Raw genomic sequence first — 23,762 nt, 5'->3', positions numbered from 1 at the left:
AGGGACGGATGAGAAGCTGGCTTTAATCCAAAATCAATTAGCAGCATCAGCTGACTGGGACAGAAAATGCTGGAAAATCTCAACAGGTCTGACAGCATCTGCGGAGAGAGAATAGAGCTAACATTTCGAGTCTGCACCTTCTGGACTGAACATGGAGTTCAACATCTTCAGAGCATCAACTCTCTCCTCCACCTTCACCCCATTTCCATTTATTTTATTTCATTTGTTTCATCTCATTCATCCATTTTATCATCCTTCTTTCTCTCTTCCAATTTTCCAATTCTCCATTCCAGCTCTCCTTCTTACACCCCCACCCCCGCCACACTTTCAAAGGAACTGCCACATTCCTCAGGCAGTCCCTCAACCATCCGTACCTCTGTTCTGCCATTCATGCATTCTGATCACTTAATGAACACCTTTAGCACCTTCTCAGCCTTCTGTATCCTCTGTCCAATTCCCCCCCCGACCCTCACAGTATAAAGCTCTGCTGATTCTCTTTGCTCTTAGCTCTGACGAAGATTCACCTAAACTCAAAACTTTGGCTCTACTCTCTCTCCACAGATGCTGTCAGACCTGCTGAGATTTTCCAGTACTTTCTGTTTTTGTTTCAGATTCCAGCATCCGCAGTATTTTGCTTTTATATCAGCTGTCTGTGTATTGTGCACATCACCGAATGAAGTCCCATCAAGCACACCCACCCACCAGTGATTGTGAGGGAAAATTGATGACAATTCCTCTTGATTCTTCAGCTGGCTGGCTGATGTCAAACCACTTACATACTTAAAACAGAAAAAACACAGTTGTGCAATGCTTTGAGGCTTTCCCGGCCTTGATTTTCCATACCTGAATGGGTTCCTGGAGTCGGAAAACTGGAACAAGGTCTGGGAGAATTAGCTTGACGTACTCTTCTTTGGTACATTCTTCAACAATGAGGAGGACATTGGGTAGGACAAAGGGCACCATGTCTGGGTTCACAAACTCAGAGGTCAAGTATGGCAGAATGCGCTGTACTACAACCCGCTGAAATCAGAAAGGAGCAGGAAGAGGTTAATACAAGTGACACTCGGCCTCAGAATACAGGGAAACACACTGTCTATGGGACAGATTGATAAATGCTCCCCTCATTCAAATACTGGTCAGTCTTGTTGGTAAATTATAGCAAGAACCAAATTAACTGATTCACTGACCGTGAACCCCATCAACATTCACTTCTATTCCTTTCTCCCTCATGTGATTACCTAACATTTAGGCTTCAAATGCATCCATGCTCAGTTACCCCAAGTGGTACTGAGCTCCACAGTGGAACTTCTGTTTGGGATAATAAATTACTCCTCAATTTCCTTATGGATTTATTAGTCAGAGGTTTACAGCATGGAAACAGGCCCTTCGGCCCAACTTGTCCATGCCACCCTTTTTTTTTTAAAACCCCTAAGCTAATCCCAATTGCCTGCATTTGGCCCATATCCCTCTATACCCATCGTACCCATGTAACTATCTAAATGCTTTTTAAAGGACAAAATTGTACCCGCCTCTACTACTACCTCTGGCAGCTTGTTCCAGACACTCACAACCCTGTGTGTGAAAAAATTGCCCCTCTGGACACTTTTGTATCTCTCCCCTTAAGCCTATGCTCTAGTGACTATCTTATATTTATAGCCCCGAGTTTTGGTACCCCCATAAGTGGAAATAACTTGACATCTAACCGATCAAATCTCTTGATAACCTTAAACACCTCCATCAGGTCAACCCCTAAAAAGGTTTATTTATTTGTCACAAGTAGGCTTCCATTAACACTGCAATGAAGCTACTGTGAAATTCCCCGAGTCGCCACACTCCGGCGCCTGTTGTGTCACTGCACCTAACTAGGACGTCTTTCAGACTGTGGGAGGAACCCAGAACACCCGGAGGAAACTCACGCAGACACGGGGAGAACATGCAGACTCTGCACAGACAGTAACCCAAGCCAGGAGTCGAACCCAGGTCCCTGGCGCTGTGAGACAGCAGTGCTAACCACTGTGCCACCATGCCGCTTGCTTTCTCTTTTCTAGAATAAGAGCTCCAGCCTGTTCAATCTTTCCTGAAAAGTATAACTTCTCAGTTGTCATTCTAGTAAATCTTTTTTTGCACCTTCTGCATTGCCTCTACATTTTTCTTGTAAAGTCGGACTCCAAGGTTCCACAAATTTAACATGATTATTTGCTTTTCAATTCTATCCCTCTAGAAATGAAACCTAATGCTGGCCTTGCTTTTTTTATAGCCTTATTCGTTTGTGTCATCAACTTAAGTGGTTTGTGTATCTGCGCCCCCCAGAACCACATTTACCACTCCTTTAGCACATTCAGCGATTTACTTTCCAAAGAAATAATGACAAACACCTTTAAAACTGCATTCACTCTTTCAAAAAGTTGAATCTGTGGAAGTTTTTTTTAAAAAACACTATATTACTTCAGGAGAATTTCAAAATCAAATACTTCCAAAAGACAAGTAGCACATGCTGGGTTTCAGCTTTGCTGGTAAGCCTGTGGCATGAAAGGAATCGTGGCAACATGGATAGGGAATAGATTGAGTGACAGAAAATAGAGAGGAATGGTGAATATTTATCTTTTGAACTGGGGGAAGGTTTCTAATGGTTTAGTTCTTGAACATTTGCTTTTCTTGACAAATATTTGTTTGAGTTATAAGGAGAGGCTGGATAGTCTGGGACTTTTTTTTCCTGGAGCTTCGGAGACTTAGGTGTGATCTTGTAGAGGTCTATAAAATAATGAGGGGCATAGATCAACTAGACTGTCAATATCTTTTCCCAAAGGTAGGGGAGTCTAAAACTAGAGGGCATAGGTTAAAGGGGAGAGATACAAAAGGGTCCAGAGGGGCAATTTTTTTCACACAGAGGATGATGAGTGTCTGGAACAAGCTGCCAGAGGTAGTAGTAGAGGCGGGTACAATTTCGTCTTTTAAAAAGCATTTAGACAGTTACATGGGTAAGATGGGTATAGAGGGATATGGGCCAAATGCGGGCAACTAGGGCTAGCTTAGGGATTGAAAAAAGGGCGGCATGGACAAGTTGGGCCGAAGGGCCTGTTTCCATGCTGTAAACGTTTATGACTCCATGATATTGATGACTGCGTGCAGAGAACACAACTTCCAATTTAAAGAGGACACAAAACTTGGAACTACAGTGACCTGAGAGAAGAAAGTCATCAACTTCAAGATAACAGAAAGGCTGGTGAAATGGGATGAGTTGATATGTGACAGAAGAAATTTATGGAGAAAAGTATGAAGTGTTAGATTTTGGTAAGAAGAATGAGAGGCAATATAAACTAAAGGGGATTGGCAAAAGAACCAAAGGTGAAGTGAAGAACTTTATGTAACAAGTGGGTAGGACTGGAATGCACTGGCTGTGTGCGTGGAATCTGACTAATTGTGCAGGGAAATCATTTGCAGAGTAAGGGGAAAAGGCAGGGAATTGAGAGCAGCCGAACTGCTCTTGTAGAGAACTGGAATGTTCCTGAGCTGAACGGCCTCCATCCGCGCTGTAGCCATTCTATTATTCTACATTTTAAAGAGTTATAATTTAACACAGGTATTTTCAATTATGCAGTTAGTAGGACAGACAGGTAAAAATCGATATAAATTTGGTTAGTGGGCAATTTGCTTTCAAAAGGATGTAAGTAGCAATATCTTCTTAATGGTCAGAGCATGAAAGCTATACAATAGTCAACCTTAAAATCACTCTTTGGTCTGTAGTTATGGTGAGATGGAAGTTGCCTGCACCCAGGGTTTGACCTCGACTGGTTACTCACATTTTGCGGCTGGCAGACTTGCATTTGCTTCTGGCAATTCCATTAAGATCTCATATCTTTCTACACTACTTTGCATATTCTTCTGTGTTTTGAATATGTTTTCACTGACTCTGGGGTGGCATTTATCCAGTATCTCAATCGAGCTTAAAATCGGAAAGGCCCATTCGGCCCATCATGCCTGGATTTACTCTTTGAAAGAGTTGTCCAATTATCCGTGCTCAACCTGCTCTTTCCCCATGGAATTGCAAATTTGTTAAGTGAAAATATATATCCTATTCCTTTATCAAAATTATTACTGTGTCTGCTTTCACCAAACATTCAGGCAGCACATTCCAGGTCATTATAAATCACCATGTAAAAAAAAATCCCCTGGATTCTTCTGCCGATGATCTGTAACTTGTCTCTGGTTACCAATATTCCTCCCCCTGGAAGCAGCTTTTCTTAATCTCATTGAAAACATTCATAATTTCCAATACCTCTTATGAACTCTTCCCTTCAGCTTCTCTTCTCTAAGGAGAATCCCAGTTTTTCTATTCTCCTCTCACCTGCAGTCCCTCATCGCGGGTATTATTCTTGTCATTTCCTGTGCATCTTCTCCAAGTTCCTGACGTTCCTCCTCAAGTGTCAGAGACTCATAGAGGTTTACAGCATGGAAACAAGCCCTTTGTCCCAACTTGTCCATGCCGCCCTTTTTTTTAAACCCCTAAACTAATCCCAATTGCCCACATTTGGCCCATATCCCTCTATACCCATCATACCCATGTAACTATCTAAATGCTTTTTAAAAGACAAAAATTGTACCGGCCTCTACAACTACCTCTGGCAGCTTGTTCCAGACACTCACCACCCTCTGTGAAAAAATTGCCCCTCTGGAATCTTTTGTATCTCTTCCCTCTCACCTTAAACCTGTGCCCTTTGGTTTTAGACTCCCCTGCCTTTGGGAAAAGATATTGACTATCTAGCTGATCTATGCCCCTCATTATTTTATAGACCTCTATAAGGTCACCACTCAGCCTCCTACGCTGCAGAGAAAAAAGTCCCAGTCGATTCAGCCTCTCCTTATAACTCAATCCATCAAGTCCCGGTAGCATCCTACTAAGTCTTTTCTGCACTCTTTCTAGTTTAATAATATCCTTTCTATAATAGGGTGACCAGAATTGCACACAGTATTCCAAGTGTGGCCTTACCAATGTCTTGTACAACTTCAACAAGACGTCCCAACTCCTGTATTCAATGTTCTGACTCATGAAACCAAGCATGCCGAATGCCGCCTTCACCACTCTGTCCACCTGTGACTCCACTTTCAAGGAGCTATGAACATGTACCCCTAGATCTCTTTGTTCTGTAACTCTCCCCAACTCCCTACCATTAACTGAGTAAGTCCTGCCCTGGTTCAATCTACCAAAATGCATCACCTCGCATTTGTCCAAATTAAACTCCATCTGCCATTCGTCAGCCCACTGGCCCAATTGATCAAGATCCTGCTGCAATTGGAGATAACCTTCCTCACTGTCCACCATGCCACCAATCTTGGTGTCATCTGCAAACTTACTAACCATGCCCCCTATATTCTCATCCAAATCATTAATATAAATGACAAATAACAGTGGGCCCAGCACTGATACCTGAAGCACACCGCTGGTCACGGGCCTCCAGTTCGAAAAAAAACTCTCTACAACCACCCTCTGGCTTCTGTCAAGAAGCCAATTCTGTATCCATTTAGATACCTCCCCTGGATCCCGTGACATTTAACTTTATGCAACAACCTACCATGCGGTACCTTGTCAAAGGCCTTGCTAAAGTCCATGTAGACAACATGTCCAGATTGGTGCACAATCTTGCAGCTGAGGCCTAACCAGTGATTTATGAACGTTTACCATAACGTATTTACTTTTGCACTCTCTGCCTCTATTTATAAAGCCAAGGATCCCTTTATCTTAACCACGTCAACTTGCCCAGCCCTCTTTAAATATTTGACTTTGTGAAGCAGTTATTCCTAATTTCCCTCGTGACTGGAGTTTCTTGTGGCTTTTTTCCCATTTGTCTTGCTATTTGTTCTATGTTCGCCCTTAGAATCGACTTGTACATCTTTCAGTTCTGACTGTGTTCCCCTCAGAAATTTGCATTTTCTATTTGTATTTTAAATTCCAAATATTTCTACATTTTAAAAAAATGATAATTTGTCATTATCAGATCAGATGTGAGAAGCAGGAAATCTCATGGGGCAGAATGGCACCCCCATGATTTGCAGCACCCCGTGTTGAGCACATGTTTCATTGTCAACCATATCAAGTTACTGTTGGACTAATCATACCTTCGGAAGCTTTGCCAAAATTTTTGGCAGACCTTTGTAAAACTGCGATTTCTGGAGATTGTCTCGCTGAAATAGTGAGTCAAAATACTGCAGAGTCATGGCGCCGACATCATCAAAAAAGGGAATCTGAAAAAGTGCAGAGAATTCATCAGAAAGGAAGGAATTCTGTACGAGCTGCAAGACTGAAGTGGCAGGACTAAGGACCGGCACGGTGGCACAGTGGTTAGCACTACTGCCTCACAGCACCAAGGACCCGGGTTCGCTTCCCGACTTGGGTCACTGTCTGCGTGGAGTTTACACGTTCTCCCCATGTCTGCGTGGGCTTCCTCCGGGTGCTCCGGACAGGTTCCTCCCACAGTCTGAAAGACGCACTGGTTGGGTGCATTGACCCGAACAGGTGCCAGAGTGTGGCGACTAGGGGAATTTCACAGTAACTTCATTGCAGTGTTAATGTAAGCCTTATCTGCGACTATAAATAAACTTTAACTTTTAACTTTCAGCTGCACTGTCGGGGGGGGGGGGGGGGGGCGGGTGTGACCAAGGGCACGCTGCACGGTCGGGAGGGGAAAGGAGTGAGGCAATACTACAATGTCAGAGGGGCAATACTGAAGGTACGCTGCACTGTCAAAGGGCAGAACCAAGGATACACTGCACTGTCAGGGGGGCAGTACTGAGGATATACTGCACTGTCAGACATGTGTAGTCGACCTAAAAGAACCCATGGCAATATTTGGAAGAGCATGGGAGTCAACTTCTATAGCTCAGCCAAACATCACTAAACCAGGTTATCTCATCATTTATTATTTGTGGGAGCGCGCTGTTTGCAAACGGTTTGCTGTGTTTTCCGACATTACAACAATGATTACTTTTCTAAAGTAGGTCCACAACTGAGAATATTCTGACGTCTGCGCTGAATAGAAAAAGACAACTGATCGGTAACATGCTGAAGAATGACAATTAAAAGAAACATGATTTCATGCTCGTGTCTGCTGCCTGTTCGCTTACCTTACTCAGCTGGTCAGCGTCAGGTCTGACATTGGGAGTTACGTTGAGCAACAACTTCATGTGCTCCCGAACCTCTTCAGGAACTTTATGCAGTATGTTGGGGCCTAAACGGGTGAGCTGCAAAAATTGAAAGGCACTCATAGTTTAAACCTTAATCAAAGTTGTATTTATACAGCGCCTTTAACCTAAAGAGACAACTCAAAGGACCTCATACAAGAGGTGTGAAAATCAGCACAAGACCAAAGGAGATGATAACAGGAGCTAGTTTTTAATGGAAAATTTAAAAGGAGGAATACAACTGAGGTGTTGGAGAGGATTCTATAATCTTTAAATTAGAGCGAGGCCATTTGGGAAGAAATTTGGACCTCCCTTCCCCACATTACTGGGAGTGAAATGAAATTTGAGCTGGAAATTGATAAGATTTTTGACAAAAGGTCTACAACTCGAAAGGTTAACTCTGTTTCTCTCCTGATAGAATGCTGGAAAAACTCTGTGTTCTTGTTTCAGATTCTAGCACCGCAGTATTTTGCTTACTTTCATAAGATTTTTGTTGGTTAAGTGAACATGGGGACATGGAACAAAAGCGAGTAAAATAATTGAGGCAGATACCAGCTGCACTCTAACTGAATGGTGAAACAAAATCAAGGGACTGATCCCATTAAAGAGTTCGGGCCAAGGACATATCTTTGTGTTACTCCAAAGGAAAGAGTGTGGTAACAGAACACTACCTGTTGCTAAAGATACTCTTAATTATAATTGGGCACATAAAAGAACCAAAGGAGGTCAATTCCACAGATCTGGACTATGAAAGAGAAATGTTGGTGAAGGTTGGTGTGGTGTTGGTAAGCGAGAGCAAGATGGGGGAGGAGTGTATATTGAAGACACATTCACTAAGGACACGATTAGTGAATGATGAGGGATAGTTCAGGAATGTGGCAGGGGAGAGATTCAAGCATTGGGGTTGTGGGAAAGATATGCCTAGGTTTGGAGACTAACAATTCAACGATAAAGGGCAAGTTGGAGATGAAGCAATAGCTTGCAAAGACACAAGGGGTCGAGCTGTTCGTTTTGAGGATGGGGTCGCTGCAACATCAGCTAGAAAAGGAACCACAAAGGGAAGGTGGGTGGTTAGCAATCAAGGGAGTCAGAGGTAAGTCTGATGTTATCTTAGACTGGGGTTCAGGGCTATGGTGCAGGGATTTGGCAGCGGTGGGGGACAGGCTGAGCAGAATGTTACCTGATCCAGTTGTCTGCTGAAACTCTTGAAAATATCTTGCTTGTTGACCTCGAAGATAGGCTTGCCATGGTTAAACACAGCAAACATGACACCTCCTAATGAGTACATATCACTGGCCAGGTCACAACTCACGGACAGGATGTACTCTGGAGCGATGTACTCGGGGTTAGGGAGGCTCAAAGAAGGAAGATTTGGGTCCCATTCCTTGCAACTAAATGTAAGCTAGAGAGAGCACAAGCAAAATATTGATTGACTTAATTAAATTTAATTTCTAAAAACAAAGTTCTTCAAAATAAAGTCACATAATTAAAACCCTGTACCTACATTCCTTCAAATCCAGCAATGCCTGATTTTTAAAATTCTTAACCTTGTGTACAAATCTCTCTACAGTCTGACCTCTCCTCTTCTCTGCAGCCTCCTGCAGGGGAACACACAAACTAAGAAGCAGGAGGATGCCATTTGGCCCCTCGAGCCATTTGATAAGATTATGGTTGATCTTATTGCGGATGTAACTCTAGTGAGTACCTCCCTACCCTTTGACTCCCTTATCAGTCATTACTCTCTGTGGAAGAGAGTCCCAAGAGACTCACCCCCCCGTCGTAAGAGAAAATATTTCCCCCTTATCTCTTTCTTAAATGCCTTATCTTTAAAGGGTATCTCTGACTTCTAGTCTCCCCCACAAGTATTCATCTCCTTTCAGTATTCATCTCCAGCCCTACAACTTTCCAAGATCTCTGCTCTTCTCTTATTTGGGTCTCCTGTGTCCCTGATTTTCTTTGCTCCACCATTGGCTTTCCCAGACCCGAAGATCTGGAGTTTCCTCCAAAAACCTCTCCTGTCTCTCCTCCTTTAAGTAAACCCTTTGAAGCACGCTCTTTGACAAAGTCTTTTGTCACCTGCCTAATATTTCCTTATACACTTTAGTGTCAAACTATCTGATAAATGTCCTTGTGTTATTTTGTTAAATGCAATCTATCCAACAGGGAAAAATCAACTGTCAATTCTGTTGTCTCTTTATCTATTTGCTTTTCTAAGTGATGGTGATGGTCCCGACTTAATTTTCTGATCATTGAAAAGTTGTCTCCTTTCCAATTCAAATGAAAAAAACAGAAAAATTAAATGTAGCATTTACACTCCACATGACTGGATGCACGGATGGCAGTAAAGAGGCAGCAAGACATTGTGAAGTACTAGGCGCGGGTTTGACAACCAGTTCCATCCTTTCCTGGTCTCCGTTATGCTGAGTAGTGGAGGTACTGGGCAGTAGTTATCCTCACATGGGAGCTACGTAACAAGACAGTATGGTTTTGCCAGGGTAGTTCCTGAGGCGTAGGACCACCAACGTTTGCTGCAAAGAAGAGCCATTGCGAGAGCAATCCAAAACAAATCCCTTTTGACCTGCTCACTCCTCATTGACCTACAACCTCCTTTGATTCGAAAGTTTATCAACTCCTCCCTGACAAGCAAAACATGCCACACTCGATAAATAGCCTGTGTAAAGATGACTTTCTTAATACAGTTATAAATCATCACTGACTCCCACCATGAAAAAAATCTGTCTAGTTCTACTGACCCTATCAAAACCTACCGTGCTCCGTAGACAATTTCTATTAAATTTCCACTTACCCTTTCGTCTCCAGAGGAAAGAGACCCAATGTCTAAAGTCTTGCCTCATAACCAATGTTTATCATTCCTGGCTTCATCATAAGGTTCAAAGATGAGGGGGTGAATTACATTAATTAGAATCTCCACTTTGTACACATTATTTCGCACCGATTGCCTCTGAAGAATCACCATTTTGCGAAATCCGTTTTACAGTCCACCCATGGGGCAAGATGACATGCTCAGTCCGTACTGTGCTACCCTTTTGCAGCCCTATTACAATGCACAACTCACTAAACTTTTGAGGGGAGGCAGTCAGTTGTCTTGCTCAGTTCAGATTTTGTCATAAACGAAATGCAGCCGATGTCATAAGATGTGTCAGAGATGAAGCATGCACAAAATTTATTTACAAATCAACAGCATAACCACAGGAGCCTGCTTATAAATATTGCTCCTTCATCAGAGCCCAGAGTGGGAGCCCGGTGAGGGGAGAACACACCAGGAACTTAGTAGCTTCCAATAAAATAATTTAGCTCTAATTTAGGATAAGAAAAGTGGTCCAAACAAATCAAGAAAGGAAAAAGCTCCAGGAGTAAAAAGATCGTACCAATTCATGGAGGGGAGAATAATGCAGTTGAGAAAAATGATTTTGCCACAAGATGAAGTGGAATCTCCATTTTTCTACTAAAATTAAGCCATTCACAAAGCCTACAATCAAACGGCATAAATGTCATCTGAATCATGTGATAGATTTGGTCCTGTCGTGACTGCATGTCACAAAATTTTCAAACTCTCAGTTAAATTAAATGCTATTTAAAACATGACTTCACGAAAGGAAGACAAATTGGTAGAAGATAAGCTTGGGACTGATATACAAGAATACATTTATCACAGAATGGTAGTCAACACCTGGAATGATCACTGGTTAGAGGGGTGGAAGCATTCTGGAGGAAGTTAGATGTTGAGATGATGGAACTCTTGGGTTCTCTGACAGGATGACTGAGTTAGGGACAAGACTTCCTTCATCTGAATATATCCTTTTGTTATTACCAAGGTTGAAAGGAAGGGTCAGTATGCAGAGTATGATTGAGCTTCCTGTCTAAGTAGCTGTTCTTTTAATCAAGGGTTTCATGAAGTTCAAGGGCTTTGAAATTTCATTTTTAAAGTGCCTGTGTTGGTAGAACATAGGGGTCCATTCACATAACATCTCAGTAAATCCAGGGACATCGTAACTGATAGTAAAATAATTCAACTTCTCACATCCTAACGTGAGAGATTCAACAATAATGGAGGTGCTAACTAAGCAGAGCAATCCATCTCTATCAGCTTGTCTCCAACAGACAATGCAGAGAACCAGGGAAAAGTTACAGCACAGAGGGAGGCCATTCGGCCCATCTTGTCCATGCCAGTCTCACGACACCCAGATGCTCTTTCTAATCCCACCTTCTTGTGCCCAGCCCATTGCCTTGTAGCTTACAGCACTTAAAGTGCAGATCCTGGTACTTTAAAAAAAAGAGTTTAGGGTCTCTGCCTCCACCACCAACTCAGGCAGCGAATATCAAACACCCACTTCCTTTCTGCGTAAAAAAGTTCTTCCTCACGTCCCCTCTGCACCTACCGCCAATTACCTATAGTCCCTGGTTCAAAAATTCTCCACTAAGGGAAACAATTTTATCCTGCCCACTCTGTCTCTTCCCCTCATAATTTTATACACCTCTATCAAGTCACCCCTCAACCTTCTTTGTCCCAAGGAAAATAACCCCAACCTATCCAATCTCTCCTCATAGCTACACTTTTCTAGCTCTGGCAACATTCTTGTGAACCTCCTCTGTACTATCTCCAGAACATGAGACAAGAAGTCCCCAGTGTGGAGAGCTTGGGAAGCCAAGGCTCAAAGTTACCTGTTCATCCAAAGCACATTAAACTCACCGCATGTAAACTCACCACGTCATGTTGCAATTCATGACTGTTTTGCTGTATGAAACAGCACAGCAAAGTGTGGCCTCCATTGATGATTTTTTAGACTGCAGCTACCTCATGGACCTCCTTTCATCAGGTGTAATTATTCATAATTCCTCCAATAATAAAGCAGACACTACAAACCTACAGCAGGACCTGGGCAATATTCAGGCTTGGATTGGTGACTGGTAAGAGAATGCCCATCTCCAACAAGACTACCAATCACCTGCCCCTGACCTTCCAACACAACCACATCAAGCTCCTCACCATCAAGGTTTTGTGGGTATCACTGAACAAATAACAGTACAGCACAGGAACAGGCCCTTCGGCCCACCAAGTCTGTGCCAACACAGATGCCTCTCTCATCTAATATTTCCTTGCCTCTACGTGGTCCATATCCCTCTATTCCCGCCTATTCATGTATCCATCCAGATGCCTCATGAACGTTGTTATAGAATCTGCTTCCACCACCTCCTCCGGCAGCGCGTTCCAGGCATTCACCACCCCGTGTGTGAAAAACTTGTCCCTTCCATCTCTTTTAAACTTTCCCCCTCTCACTTTCAACCTATACCCCTGAGTAATTGACCCTTCGGCCTGGGGAAAAGGACTCTGACTATCCACTCTATCCAAACCTGTCATAATCTTGTAAACCTCTATCAGGTTTCCCCATCCTCCGACGCTCCAATGAAAACAATCCAAGTTTGTTCAACCTTCCCTCATAGTCCATATCCTTCAAACCAGGCAACATCCTGGTAAATCTCTTCTGCACCCTTTCCAAGGCATCGACATCCTTCCGGTAGTGTGGCGACCAGAATTGTACACAATACTCCAAATGCGGCCTAACCAAAGTCTTATACAGCTGCAACATGATTTTCCAATTCATATACACCCCGACTGATGAAGGCCAGCATGCCATACGCCTTCCTGACCACCTTGTCCATCTAAGTTGCCGCCTTCAGGGAACTGTGGATCTGCACGCCTAGATCCCTCTGTATGTAAATATTTCTAAGGGCTCTACCATTTACTGTATACTTGCCTTCTGCAGTAGACCATCCAAATCGCATCACCTCACATTTGTCCGGGTTAAATTCCATCTGCCATCTTTCGGCCCAGGTCTCCAGCTGATTTATATCCTGCTGTATCCTCTGGCAATCCTCCTCACTATCTGCTACTCACCCAATTTTTGTATCATCTGCAAATTAACTAATCAGACCACCTACATTTTCCACAAATTATTTATATATATTACAAACAACAGAGGCCCCAGCACTGATCTTTGTGGAACACGGCCTGTCACAGACCTCCAATTGGAAAAGTACCCTTCCACTACTTTCTGCTTTCTATGCTCATGCCAGTTTTGTATCCATCTTACCAGCTCACCTCGGATCCCATACAACTTCACCTTCTATATCAGCCTGCCATGAGGAAGCTTATCGAAGGCTTTACTAAAGTCCATGCATACAACATCCACTGCACTGCTCTGGTCAATTTTTCTTGTCATTTCATCAAAGAACTCAATCAAGTTTGTGAGATTGCCTTCCCTTCACAAACCATGCTGTCAATCGCTGAAAAACCTATGCTCTTCCAAATGTGAGTATATCCTGTCCCTAAGAATCTTCTCCAATAATTTCCCCACCACTGATGTAAGGCTCACAGGCCTGTAATTTCCCGGATTGTTTCTTCTGCCCTTCTTCAACAGAGGAACAACGTTAGCTACTCTCCAATCCTCTGGTACGTCGCCTGTAGCTAAAGAGGATACAAAGATTTTGGCCAAGGCCTCAGCAATTTCTTCCTTTGTCTCTCAGTATGCTGGGATAAACCCTATCTGGCCCTGGAGACTTGTCCACCTTCAGGTTTTTCAAAAACTCCAATATCTCCTCCCTTTTTATCGCAACATGTCCAAGAATGTCAACATCCTCCTTTCTACACTCACGATCCACCACATCCTTCTCCTTTGTGAAAGCTGAAAGGCAATTAAAGATGGACAATACATGCTGGCCTTGCCACATTCCATGAGTGAATTTTAAAAAGTTGAACTGGACCAGGCATAACACTGACTACAAGAACAGGACAGAAGCTGGGTAATCTAGAATGAGTAGCTTACACCTGACCCCTAAATGTATCTGTGTCTACACTAGCTCCAAGGCATGGTGACACAGTGGTTAGCACTGCTGCCTCACAGCGCCAGGGACCTGGGTTCGATTCTTGGCTTGGGTCACTGTCTGCGTGGAGTCTGCATGTCCAGTGTCTGTGTGGGTTTCCTCCAGATGCTCCGGTTTCCTCCCACAGTCCGAAAGACGTGCTGGTTAGGTGCATTGGCCATGCCAAATTCTCCCTCAGTGTACCCGAACAGGGATTTTCACAGTAACCTCATTTCAGTGTTAATGTAAGCCTACTTGAGATACTAATAAATAAACTTAAACTTAAGTTAGGAATGCGATGGATAACCCGTCACCTCACTTAAACGGGCATAGCTGCAATAATTAACAGGTTTAATACTATTTAGGGCCAAGTAGTTTGCTTGTTTTGTGCTCTTGCTATTGGATGCAATAGCATGTCCTCCATCGCTGAAGCGCTGCGGCTGCAGTTTATCCTGTCCGCAGCACGCAGTGCAGCAGTTCAATATTGTTACTTTGTGAGAATCTGCCATCAAGCAGGACAGGAACTGACACACTGACAAATTGTCACATTTCATCCTAACCTCGATTATATACCACTGCTTCTTAATCATCATTGGAACTATTTCTTGGAATTTGTGACCTAATATCACCTATTTTATGGATTCACAATAACTGGGAGTTCAGGAAGTTGGATTGTTTTAAAGTGCTCTGCTTCATCCCGCTGTACCGTAGCCTCCATGTAACATCGATCCAGGAAACAAACAAAATAGTTTATTTACCATATACACTAACCAGCTACAGTGACCAAAGTCCATTTGCTGAGATCACTCACACTCCTCAGCTACAGTTAGTACTAGAATTTATATTGATTAAAGACTTGGGGAGCTTGATTGAATCAGTTGGGAAAGATGGAAGGGATGGAGAGAACAACATGATCTCCTGATTGAAGCAGGAGCACAGAGCTGCAGCCTCACAATAAACCTGCCCATATCCCTTACACATCCACTCCACCCGAATCCCAATCCTTCAGAACACAACTCCCAGCCTACATGCTTTACACTTATGTCTGGACCCACATCCCTCACAGGACTCTCTCTGAGCCCTGCTCCCATCCTGCACAGGACTCTCTCTGAGCCCTGCTCCCACCCCTCACAGGACTCTCTCTGAGCCCTGCTCCCATCCCTCACAGGACTCTCTCTGAGCCCTGCTCCCATCCCGCACAGGACTCTCTCTGAGCCCTGCTCCCATCCTGCACAGGACTCTCTCTGAGCCCTGCCCCCATCCCTCCCCTGCTCACACACACATATCCTACACAGCTGGCATTAGCCTCCACTCCCATGTTGCCTGCAAGCTACATTTCAGAGCCAGGTTACTACAACCAAGCAAGATGGACAAGAGCTGGTCAAAGTATGCTAGTCTCATGGTCATTGCATTCATCTCACAACCCAGGGATCATCAGTTCAAATCCCACATTAACAAATGTTGAAATTGATGGGTTGAATCAGAACGGCCAAATTGTCCTAAAAGCCCAAATTGTCCTAAAAGCCCAAATTGTCCTAAAAGCCCAAATTGTCCTAAAAGCCCAAGTGATTCACGAATGCCTTTTGGAGAAGGGAAGCTGCTGTTTCTTGGCCTGGCTGACAGTTGACTCCAGCCACACAATGTTAGGTTGACTCTAAAATGCCCTCTGTAGTGGTGCATTCAGCACCAACTCGGGAGTGGGGCAATAAATGTAGCATTGCCACTAGCACTCACCACGCAGAAACAAATATTTAAAAAGCTACAACATGACCAGAAAGAAATTCTCTCTTCAAAAGCATCGTACAAATCTTTTAAAAATCCGTAACATGAACAGAGTATGAGACAGGAAAAAAAAACTATTTAGCTTATGATCGTCAGAATCAATGAGGACTTTGCAGTTCATTTATTACCAAGAGAATTCATGTTGAGGGCTCTATTTTAGTTCAGGAGATAACAGACTATTTTAATAACATCCTGCTGGAATTATAAATAGAAGTGAAACAGCAAGTTGAATACTCAATTGTCCTTACCTCCTGTTCAGAGGGATTAGACGAAGAGATGCAAAAGTCAAAACCCATGATTTTCCAGGCGCCACTTTTATTCAGAATGATGTTCTCTGGCGTCAGGTTCCCATGAATCATTTTCACACCGCTGTGTAAAAAGGACAGGGCTTCGCAAACCTGCAGATTAAAGGATCGTGACATTACTGTGTTCCACAGTGCAGTTTTAAAATGGTTTAAATTAAATTAAGGTTGTGCACCTTCTCATTTGCGACATTAAGTGCTGATAGATTGGAAGTGCAGGCGTATGGCAAAGAGGCGACCGGGGGTGGTGGGGGAACACAAACTTCCTGACAAAATAATCAGGCGAGATTTTGGGATGACTTACAACAACAGGGTGAACATCAGAGAGAAATATGATGAAGAAGTCTTCTGAGATTGATATTGGGAGCTGGCACAGTGCACTGGACCACAAGCTTTTTTTAATTTGTTCAAGGGATGTGGACTTGGCTGGCTAGGCCAGCATTTATTGTAAATCCCTAAATATGAAGAATTGAGTAAGACAGAAGAAAGAATTTAAAGTAAAGTTTATTTATTTATTAGTCACAAGTAAGGCTTACATTAACACTGCAATGAAGTTACTGTGAAATCCCCCTAGTTGCCACACTCCAGCGCCTGTTCGGGTCAATGCACCGAACCATCATGTCTTTCAGATTGTGGGAGGAAACTGGAGCACCCGGAGGAAACCCACACAGACACGGGGAGAACGCGCAAACTCCACACAGATAGTGACCTAAGCTGGGAATCGAACCTGGGCTCCTGGCGCTGTGAGGCAGCAGTGCTAACCACCGCACCGCCCATTTGCATTTCTAAAACACCTTTCCTGAACTTGGGACATCCCAAAGTGCCTCACAGCCGATTGATTAGTTGCAAAGGCAGTCACTGTTTTGTCGACGGACAAAGTAACCCATCTGCTCACAGCAAGGTCCCAAAAACATCAATTTGATAAATGGCCAATTTAAATAGCAAACTATTATAGATGCTGGAAATCTAAAATAAAAATACAAAATGCTGGAAACTCGAGTCCAACGTATCTTTTAGTGGTGTTAATTTAAGTATAAATGCTGCTGTAGGGAGGCCCCAAGAGAAACCCAGTCTAGACTGAGCAGCTGCTTCTCTTTTAAACTAAGTGCTCTGATGTAATACATAAAGATCATTTAGAGCCTCAGCTAATCTTTCAGCAATGGCGAAGGACAGATGCACGCACGAACACAGAGTCCACTCCAGACCTCGAGTACAATATTAAAGCTGACACGGCAGGCAATACTGAGCAAGTGCTGCATTGTTAGAGGTGCCATTTTTGGACAAAATCATTAAATGGAGATCGTAACTGCTCTCTCCAGCCGATGTAAAAGATCCTCACAGCACTACTCGGAAGAGGAGTAGGAGAGTTCTGCCCAGTGTCTTGGCAAATATCGATCCCTCAACCAATATCTCTAGAATAGGATGATCTGTTTTCTTTTAGTTGTTGTTTATGGGAGCTTACTGTGTGTAAACTAGCTGCAGTGTTTCCTACGTTACAATCGCACCTACACTTCAAACGGCACTTAATTTGCTGTAAAATACTTTTGTGATGGCACTACATAAAGGCAAGATTTTGTTCGTGCCGTGGGATCTTCGTCACCCATCTGAACCACCAAAATACAGCTTTCAAAGCTATCTTCTTCATTAAATTCACAGCAAATTCATCTACATTATCAATGCCGCCCCATACGTATGGGCCGGCACGGTGGTTAGCACTGCTGCCTCACAGCGCCAGGGACCTGGGTTCAATTCCCAGCTTGGGTCATTGTCTGTGTGGAGTTTGCACATTCTCCCCATGTCTGCGTGGGTTTCCTCTGGGTGCTCCGGTTCCCTCCCACAGTCTGAAAGACGTGCTGGTTTGGTGCATTGGCTATGTTAAATTCTCCCTCAGTGTACCCAAACAGGCGCCGGAGTGTGGCAATAGGGGATTTTCACAGTAACTTCATTGCAGCGTGAACGTAAGCCTAATTGTGACTAATAAATAAACTTTAACTTTAAACTTCATATAATGCTTTAGAAACATTTAAGCGGTTATTGGACAGGCACATGGAGCACACCAGGATGATAGGGAGTGGGATAGCTTGATCTTGGTTTCAGATAAAGCTCGGCACAACATCGTGGGCCGAAGGGCCTGTTCTGTGCTGTACTGTTCTATGTTCTATGTAATGCAGCCATGCTGCTCATGACAATGCTGTAACATAGTTATGCTGTCATACAGAGAGTAACCAAAGCACAGCCTGAGAGCACCTGGCATCCTGGTCAGGAAATTTAGGCCGACGCAATCTGACTCAGGGAATCAGAGGCGTTCAGGGGGATGATTGGATCACAATAAGTAGTCATGTTCAGTTCTTATTTTCATCCATCTTTTATAAACTCCAGTACCTCAATATCCGTAGAACTTGATCTTGCTGCATGTGTTTTAATGTTTCTTTTTACCAAACAACAAGCTCAACTTTTAAAAGTAATCTATAAAATGAGAAGTGTTGCATTGATTTAGCTTTTGCTGTTCATCTTTTTCATCAATTATGAATCTTTTATATCCCTTCGGTTATTGCTGTAGTTTTTTTTAAATATTTATACAGCAGCTGTCAATCTGCTCCAAATAGAACATGCATTTGTTGATCCATCGGGCTTTCGCTTCAGGATCCGACCACATGATATGGGTGAAATGTTAAGCCAAGTCTATCAATGTTGGTGATTGCGATGATTCCATGATGCTATTCAATAAACAGCAGAATTTTACCTTTGGTGTTCTGACTCACACTCCTCCCTCAGCCAACATCATCAAAAATAATTCAACTGGTCATTCACTTCAAATGCTGGGTCTTACTGTTACATTTGCTTATTGAACAGCGACTGCACCCTGCAATAATGAATTGTGAAGCAATTTGGGATGTTTGGAAGAGGTGAAATGTACCGCATAAAAATGGCACAATCGGATGAATGGCTTCCTTTTTATTATTTGTTCGTGACATGGATGCATCGCTGTTATTTCCTATCTTTAATTGTCCTTGAGAAAAATAATAGCTGTCCTCTTATGCTTTATTATTTGTTGATTCTTGCCTTTTTTGGACTGTTTTTTGAATATAATTCTACTGTTGTTATGTCAGAGCAGAGTGGATAGGTCTAATGCACTGGCTGAAACATTGTACAGGGGTTATATCTCAGTCAGAATGATTGATGAGGTGTTGCAATTTAACGGTTGTCCTGCTTAGACATAACACCATTTTATTTTTTGATAAACAGTCAGTTTGTACTACAGGAAGTTAAATATTGATGAAAAGGGACATGTTGCCAAAGCTTTTCATCTTGCACTCATCAGGGCAAACACAAGAATGCCAAATTTCACATAATCACAACAACTCTACCACAGGAGGGACCCACCCTCTGCAAACAAAATCAATATCTTTGAGTCTGGTGTCTTTTTTGAATTACCCAGGAACCTGGAAGGTTCCTTTCTTCCTGGAAAGGCCTCAGCTGATCAGTCAACTTGTCAACCAATCAGTACCCTTTTTGTCAGTATAAATTGTTGTTATTGTTTGAAGTTTGGTATTCTTGTGATTGTCCCGATTATTTATTTCTCCTTTTTTTTCCTATTACCTAATTCCGTAGACAGCATAGTAGCACAGTGGTTAACACTGCTGCCTAACAGCGCCAGGGACACAAGTCCAATTCTGGCCTTGGGCGACTGGATGGAGTTTGCATGTTCTTCCCGGGTGCTCCAGTTTCCTCCCACAGTCCAAAGATATGCAGGGTTAGGTGGATTAGCCAGGGTAAATTTACACTTAGTGTCCTAAGATCTGTAGATTAGGGGGATTGGCCATGGTAAGTGTGTAGGGTTACAGGGATAGGAAGAGGAAAAAGGGCCTGGGCAAGATATTCTGTTGGAGAGTTGGTGCAGACTTGATGGGCAAAATGGCCTCCTTCTGCACTGTAGGGATTCTATAACTGCAAGATGAAAGGTTTCAGCAACATGCCTCTCTTCTCAGCAATGTAAAAGGAACACCGTGTGGCATTTCGGTGTTGATTGTTGATATGTCAATTAACATTTCCCGATAGTGTCAGCCTTTGGTCAGTGATAACACTCCTATCTCTGAACACGAAGTCCCCATCCAGAGTTTTAAGAGTGTAATCTAGATCGAAACGCGAGTGCACTACTGAGGAGCTGCCTTTTTGAACCACACATTAGACCAATGCCTAATCTGCCTGCCCAGGTGGAAGTAATAGATTCTGTTATTTGAAAAAGAACAGTAAACAGTCACCAAATGTTCTGATCAACATTTCTCCCTTAACCAACATGCCAAGAAACAGATTCACTGTTCATATAAAAGGATGCTAGATATGGTCATGAAGGAGAAAGGAGTACATTTTGCTGAAAAGATGAGATGAATTAGAGTGTGAGGAGGTGGGTTTAGGGGATAGGACCTGGGTGAGATTGTTGTCGGTGCAGGCTTAATGGGCTGAATGGCCTCCTTCTGCACTGTAGATTCTGAGGATCACCAGCACAGTCCAACTGGGCCGAATGGCCTGTTTAAGTGCCATGAATGTTATGTCATTCATTTGCTGTTTGTGGGGCTCCTTGTGCAAAATGGCTGCCACATTTGCCCGAACAACAATTCATGCACTTGAAAAGTTGAATCATTGGTTATGAAATATTTTTGGGGTGTGAAAGTTGGCATTGTTTTTCTTTAACCAATAGGCTGGCACCGTTGAAACTACTAATGAAGGCGGTTCCATGACAGACCTGCAAGTGACCAGCACTGTGAAAGGGAATTAAAGAGCTGAGAAATACCAGCTTTTAGTCTGTGGACATTGAATCCTGGAACCTCATGCATTTTATAAAACTGCAAAGCTCCAAAGATTAATATAGTTGAGAACTGGAAAAAGTCCAGCCAGCTAAGACAGTGGACTGAGGGAGGCACACAGTACACCCGTCAAACACCACAGAAATCTGAATATCCAATAAATTCACCTGCAGCAGACCGTATTTGATTTCCACATCATAAAGTTTGTGTTCTTTAATTTCCGTGGGTACAGGAGACGGTAGGTGGTCATAACAACCAAGGACATTGGCTAAACTGGCAAAGATGGGCTCCGTACAAAAGGCTAAACAGTCTCTGTAAAAAAATAATTCAGACAGTTTACCCACAAAGAAACATCAGTTTAAAAAACAGGTTAACCTTCGTTGATGGTCATGAAAAGTAAACAATATGGGAATTCCTTTACCTGGACTCCTCTAATGGATGTTGCACAGTCAGTAAGCGTGGATGTCTCAGTCTGGTTAGCTGCTGTGCACCTTTTTTGAGTGAATCAAGAATGTGGTCCTTCTCAAATTTTTGGTACTTCTCAATTAACTTTTTGTCAAAAACAAATACAGCCACTTCCTGAAAAAGAAAATAGGAAGACTAAGCCTGGATTGATGCTGGAGAATTGAAATGGTTTATATCTATTGGTGTTGCTTCATCGAATGCAGCAGCACATCTTAGTGTTCTGATTCAAGATCTATCCATTTACAACCCTCGACAATCGCTTCAGGGCTCCGATGCCGGTTGCACCATCAGCAGCCACGCCTTCAGGCCTTTCAACAGCATCTTCCAAACCCATGACCGTTGCCATCTACAAGGACAAGGCAGCATGTATCTGGGAACACCAAGTCTTCCTCCAAGCCACTCACCATCCTGACATGGAAATATATCACCGTTCTTTCACAGTCACTGGGTCAAAATCCTGGAACTCCCTCCCTCACAAAACTCCACAGTACCTACACCACATGGACTGCAGTGGTTCAAGAACGCACCTTCTCAAGGGCAATTAGGGATGGGCAACAAATTCTAGTTAAGTTAACACCCACATCTTGTGAAATTTTCTAAAAGCTGCTGAAGCTCAAAGATCTGCAAATCGCTCCCTAAACTTCTCCGACCCCTACCTCCTTTTGGCACTCTAAAATCTGCTACTTTGACCAAGCTTTTGGTCACGTTCTAATCTTTCCTGTTATCTGACTGTCAAATTTGGTTTGATAATTGCTCCTAAGAACTGCTTTCAGGTTCTTTTTTTTTGTTAAATGCACGACATAAAATGCAAGTTGTTGCTGTTGCAGCACCAAGGCAGGTTTTATTAACATACTTTGTTCAGCAGAGATTTCAAAAGCAAAGTGTCACCAACAACACTGCTACGAGATGGGTTAGAGTTCTTTGATATATTTGTGTCTGACTGAAAACCTTGGCACCAAAACCATCATTGATGGAGAATCGCAGCATAACACGGTCACATGGAGTTGGGGGTAGGGTGTTAGCGTGGATTGGTGATTGGCGATCCGACAGGAAGCAGAGAGTCGAAATAAATGGGTGCTTTTCTGGTTGGCAGATGGTAACTAGTGGCGTGCCGCAGCGATCGGTACTGGGGCCTCAACTATTTACCATTTATATAGATGATCTGGAGGAGGGGACTGAGTGTAGGGTAACAAAGTTTGCAGACGACACAAAGATAAGTGGAAAAGTGAATCGTGTGGAGGGCGTAGAAGGTCTGCAGAGAGATTTGGACAGGCTGAGTGAGTGGGCGAGGATCTGGCAGATGGAGTATAACGTTAACAAATGCGAGGTTATTCACTTTGGAAGAAATAATAGCAAATTGGATTATTATCTAAATGGAAAGAAATTACAACATGCTGCTGTGCAGAGGGACCTGGGGGTCCTTGTGCATGAGACGCAAAAACCCAGTCTGCAGGTGCAACAGGTGATCAAGAAAGCAAATGGGATGTTGGCCTATATCGCAAGGGGGATAGAATATAAAAGCAGAGATGTCTTGCTGCATCAGTACAGGGCATTGGTGAGGCCGCAGCTGGAATACTGCGTGCAGTACTGGTCCCCTTATTTGCGGAAGGATATATTGGCCTTGGAGGGAGTGCAGAGAAGGTTCACCAGGTTGATACCAGAGATGAGGGGTGTTGATTATGAGGAGAGACTGAGCAGATTGGGTTTGTATTCGTTGGAATTTAGAAGGCTGAGGGGGGATCTTATAGAGACCTACAAGATAATGAAGGGGCTGAATCGGGTAGAGATGGAGAGATTCTTTCCACTTAGAAAGGAAACTAGAACTAGAGGGCACAGCCTCAAAATAAAGGGGGGTCACAGTTTAGGACAGAGTTGAGGAGGAACTTCTTCTCTCAGAGGGTGGTGAATCTCTGGAATTCTCTGCCCACTGAAGTGGTGGAGGCTACCTCGTTGAATATGTTTAAGTCACGGATAGATGGATTCCTGATCGGTAAGGGAATTAGGGGTTATAGGGATCAGGCGGGTAAGTGGAACTGATCCACTTCAGATCAGCCATGATCTTATTGAATGGCGGGGCAGGCTCGAGGGGCTAGATGGCCTACTCCTGCTCCTATTTCTTATGTTCTTATAACAACAATGAAAATATACCAGAAGGCAACTCTGTGGACTGAAGCCAGTCATGCTTGGAGCACAATTAAGGACACCCTCAGAAGCACTAATTAATTCTCATGGGTCCTGCAGAATGCTGATGATTACATTCTCAACAGGGAGCCTCAAATAACCTGTTTTAACGGAACAAAAGTGACCCACGCACCTAACAGCCATTCCCCATCCAGATAGACAAAACATA

General features: G+C 43.3%; 1 protein-coding gene across 1 annotated transcript in view; it reads right to left on the bottom strand.

The window, feature by feature from the left end:
- Positions 1–23,762, bottom strand: part of scyl2 (SCY1 like pseudokinase 2) — a 67,821-nt gene that overhangs the window by 23,830 nt on the left and 20,229 nt on the right. Inside the window, exons 3-9 of the mRNA XM_078219519.1 lie at positions 21,369–21,526; positions 21,115–21,259; positions 16,089–16,238; positions 8,357–8,578; positions 7,120–7,236; positions 6,115–6,240; positions 844–1,020 (exon numbers count right to left, since the gene is read on the bottom strand). Of these exons, the coding sequence (XP_078075645.1) occupies positions 844–1,020; positions 6,115–6,240; positions 7,120–7,236; positions 8,357–8,578; positions 16,089–16,238; positions 21,115–21,259; positions 21,369–21,526 (1,095 nt within the window). The remainder of the gene's footprint in view (positions 1–843; positions 1,021–6,114; positions 6,241–7,119; positions 7,237–8,356; positions 8,579–16,088; positions 16,239–21,114; positions 21,260–21,368; positions 21,527–23,762) is intronic.

The sequence above is a fragment of the Mustelus asterias genome, chromosome 9 (genome assembly GCF_964213995.1).
Source record: "Mustelus asterias chromosome 9, sMusAst1.hap1.1, whole genome shotgun sequence".
Taxonomy (NCBI): domain Eukaryota; kingdom Metazoa; phylum Chordata; class Chondrichthyes; order Carcharhiniformes; family Triakidae; genus Mustelus; species Mustelus asterias.
This window is presented reverse-complemented; position numbering and strand designations above follow the sequence as displayed.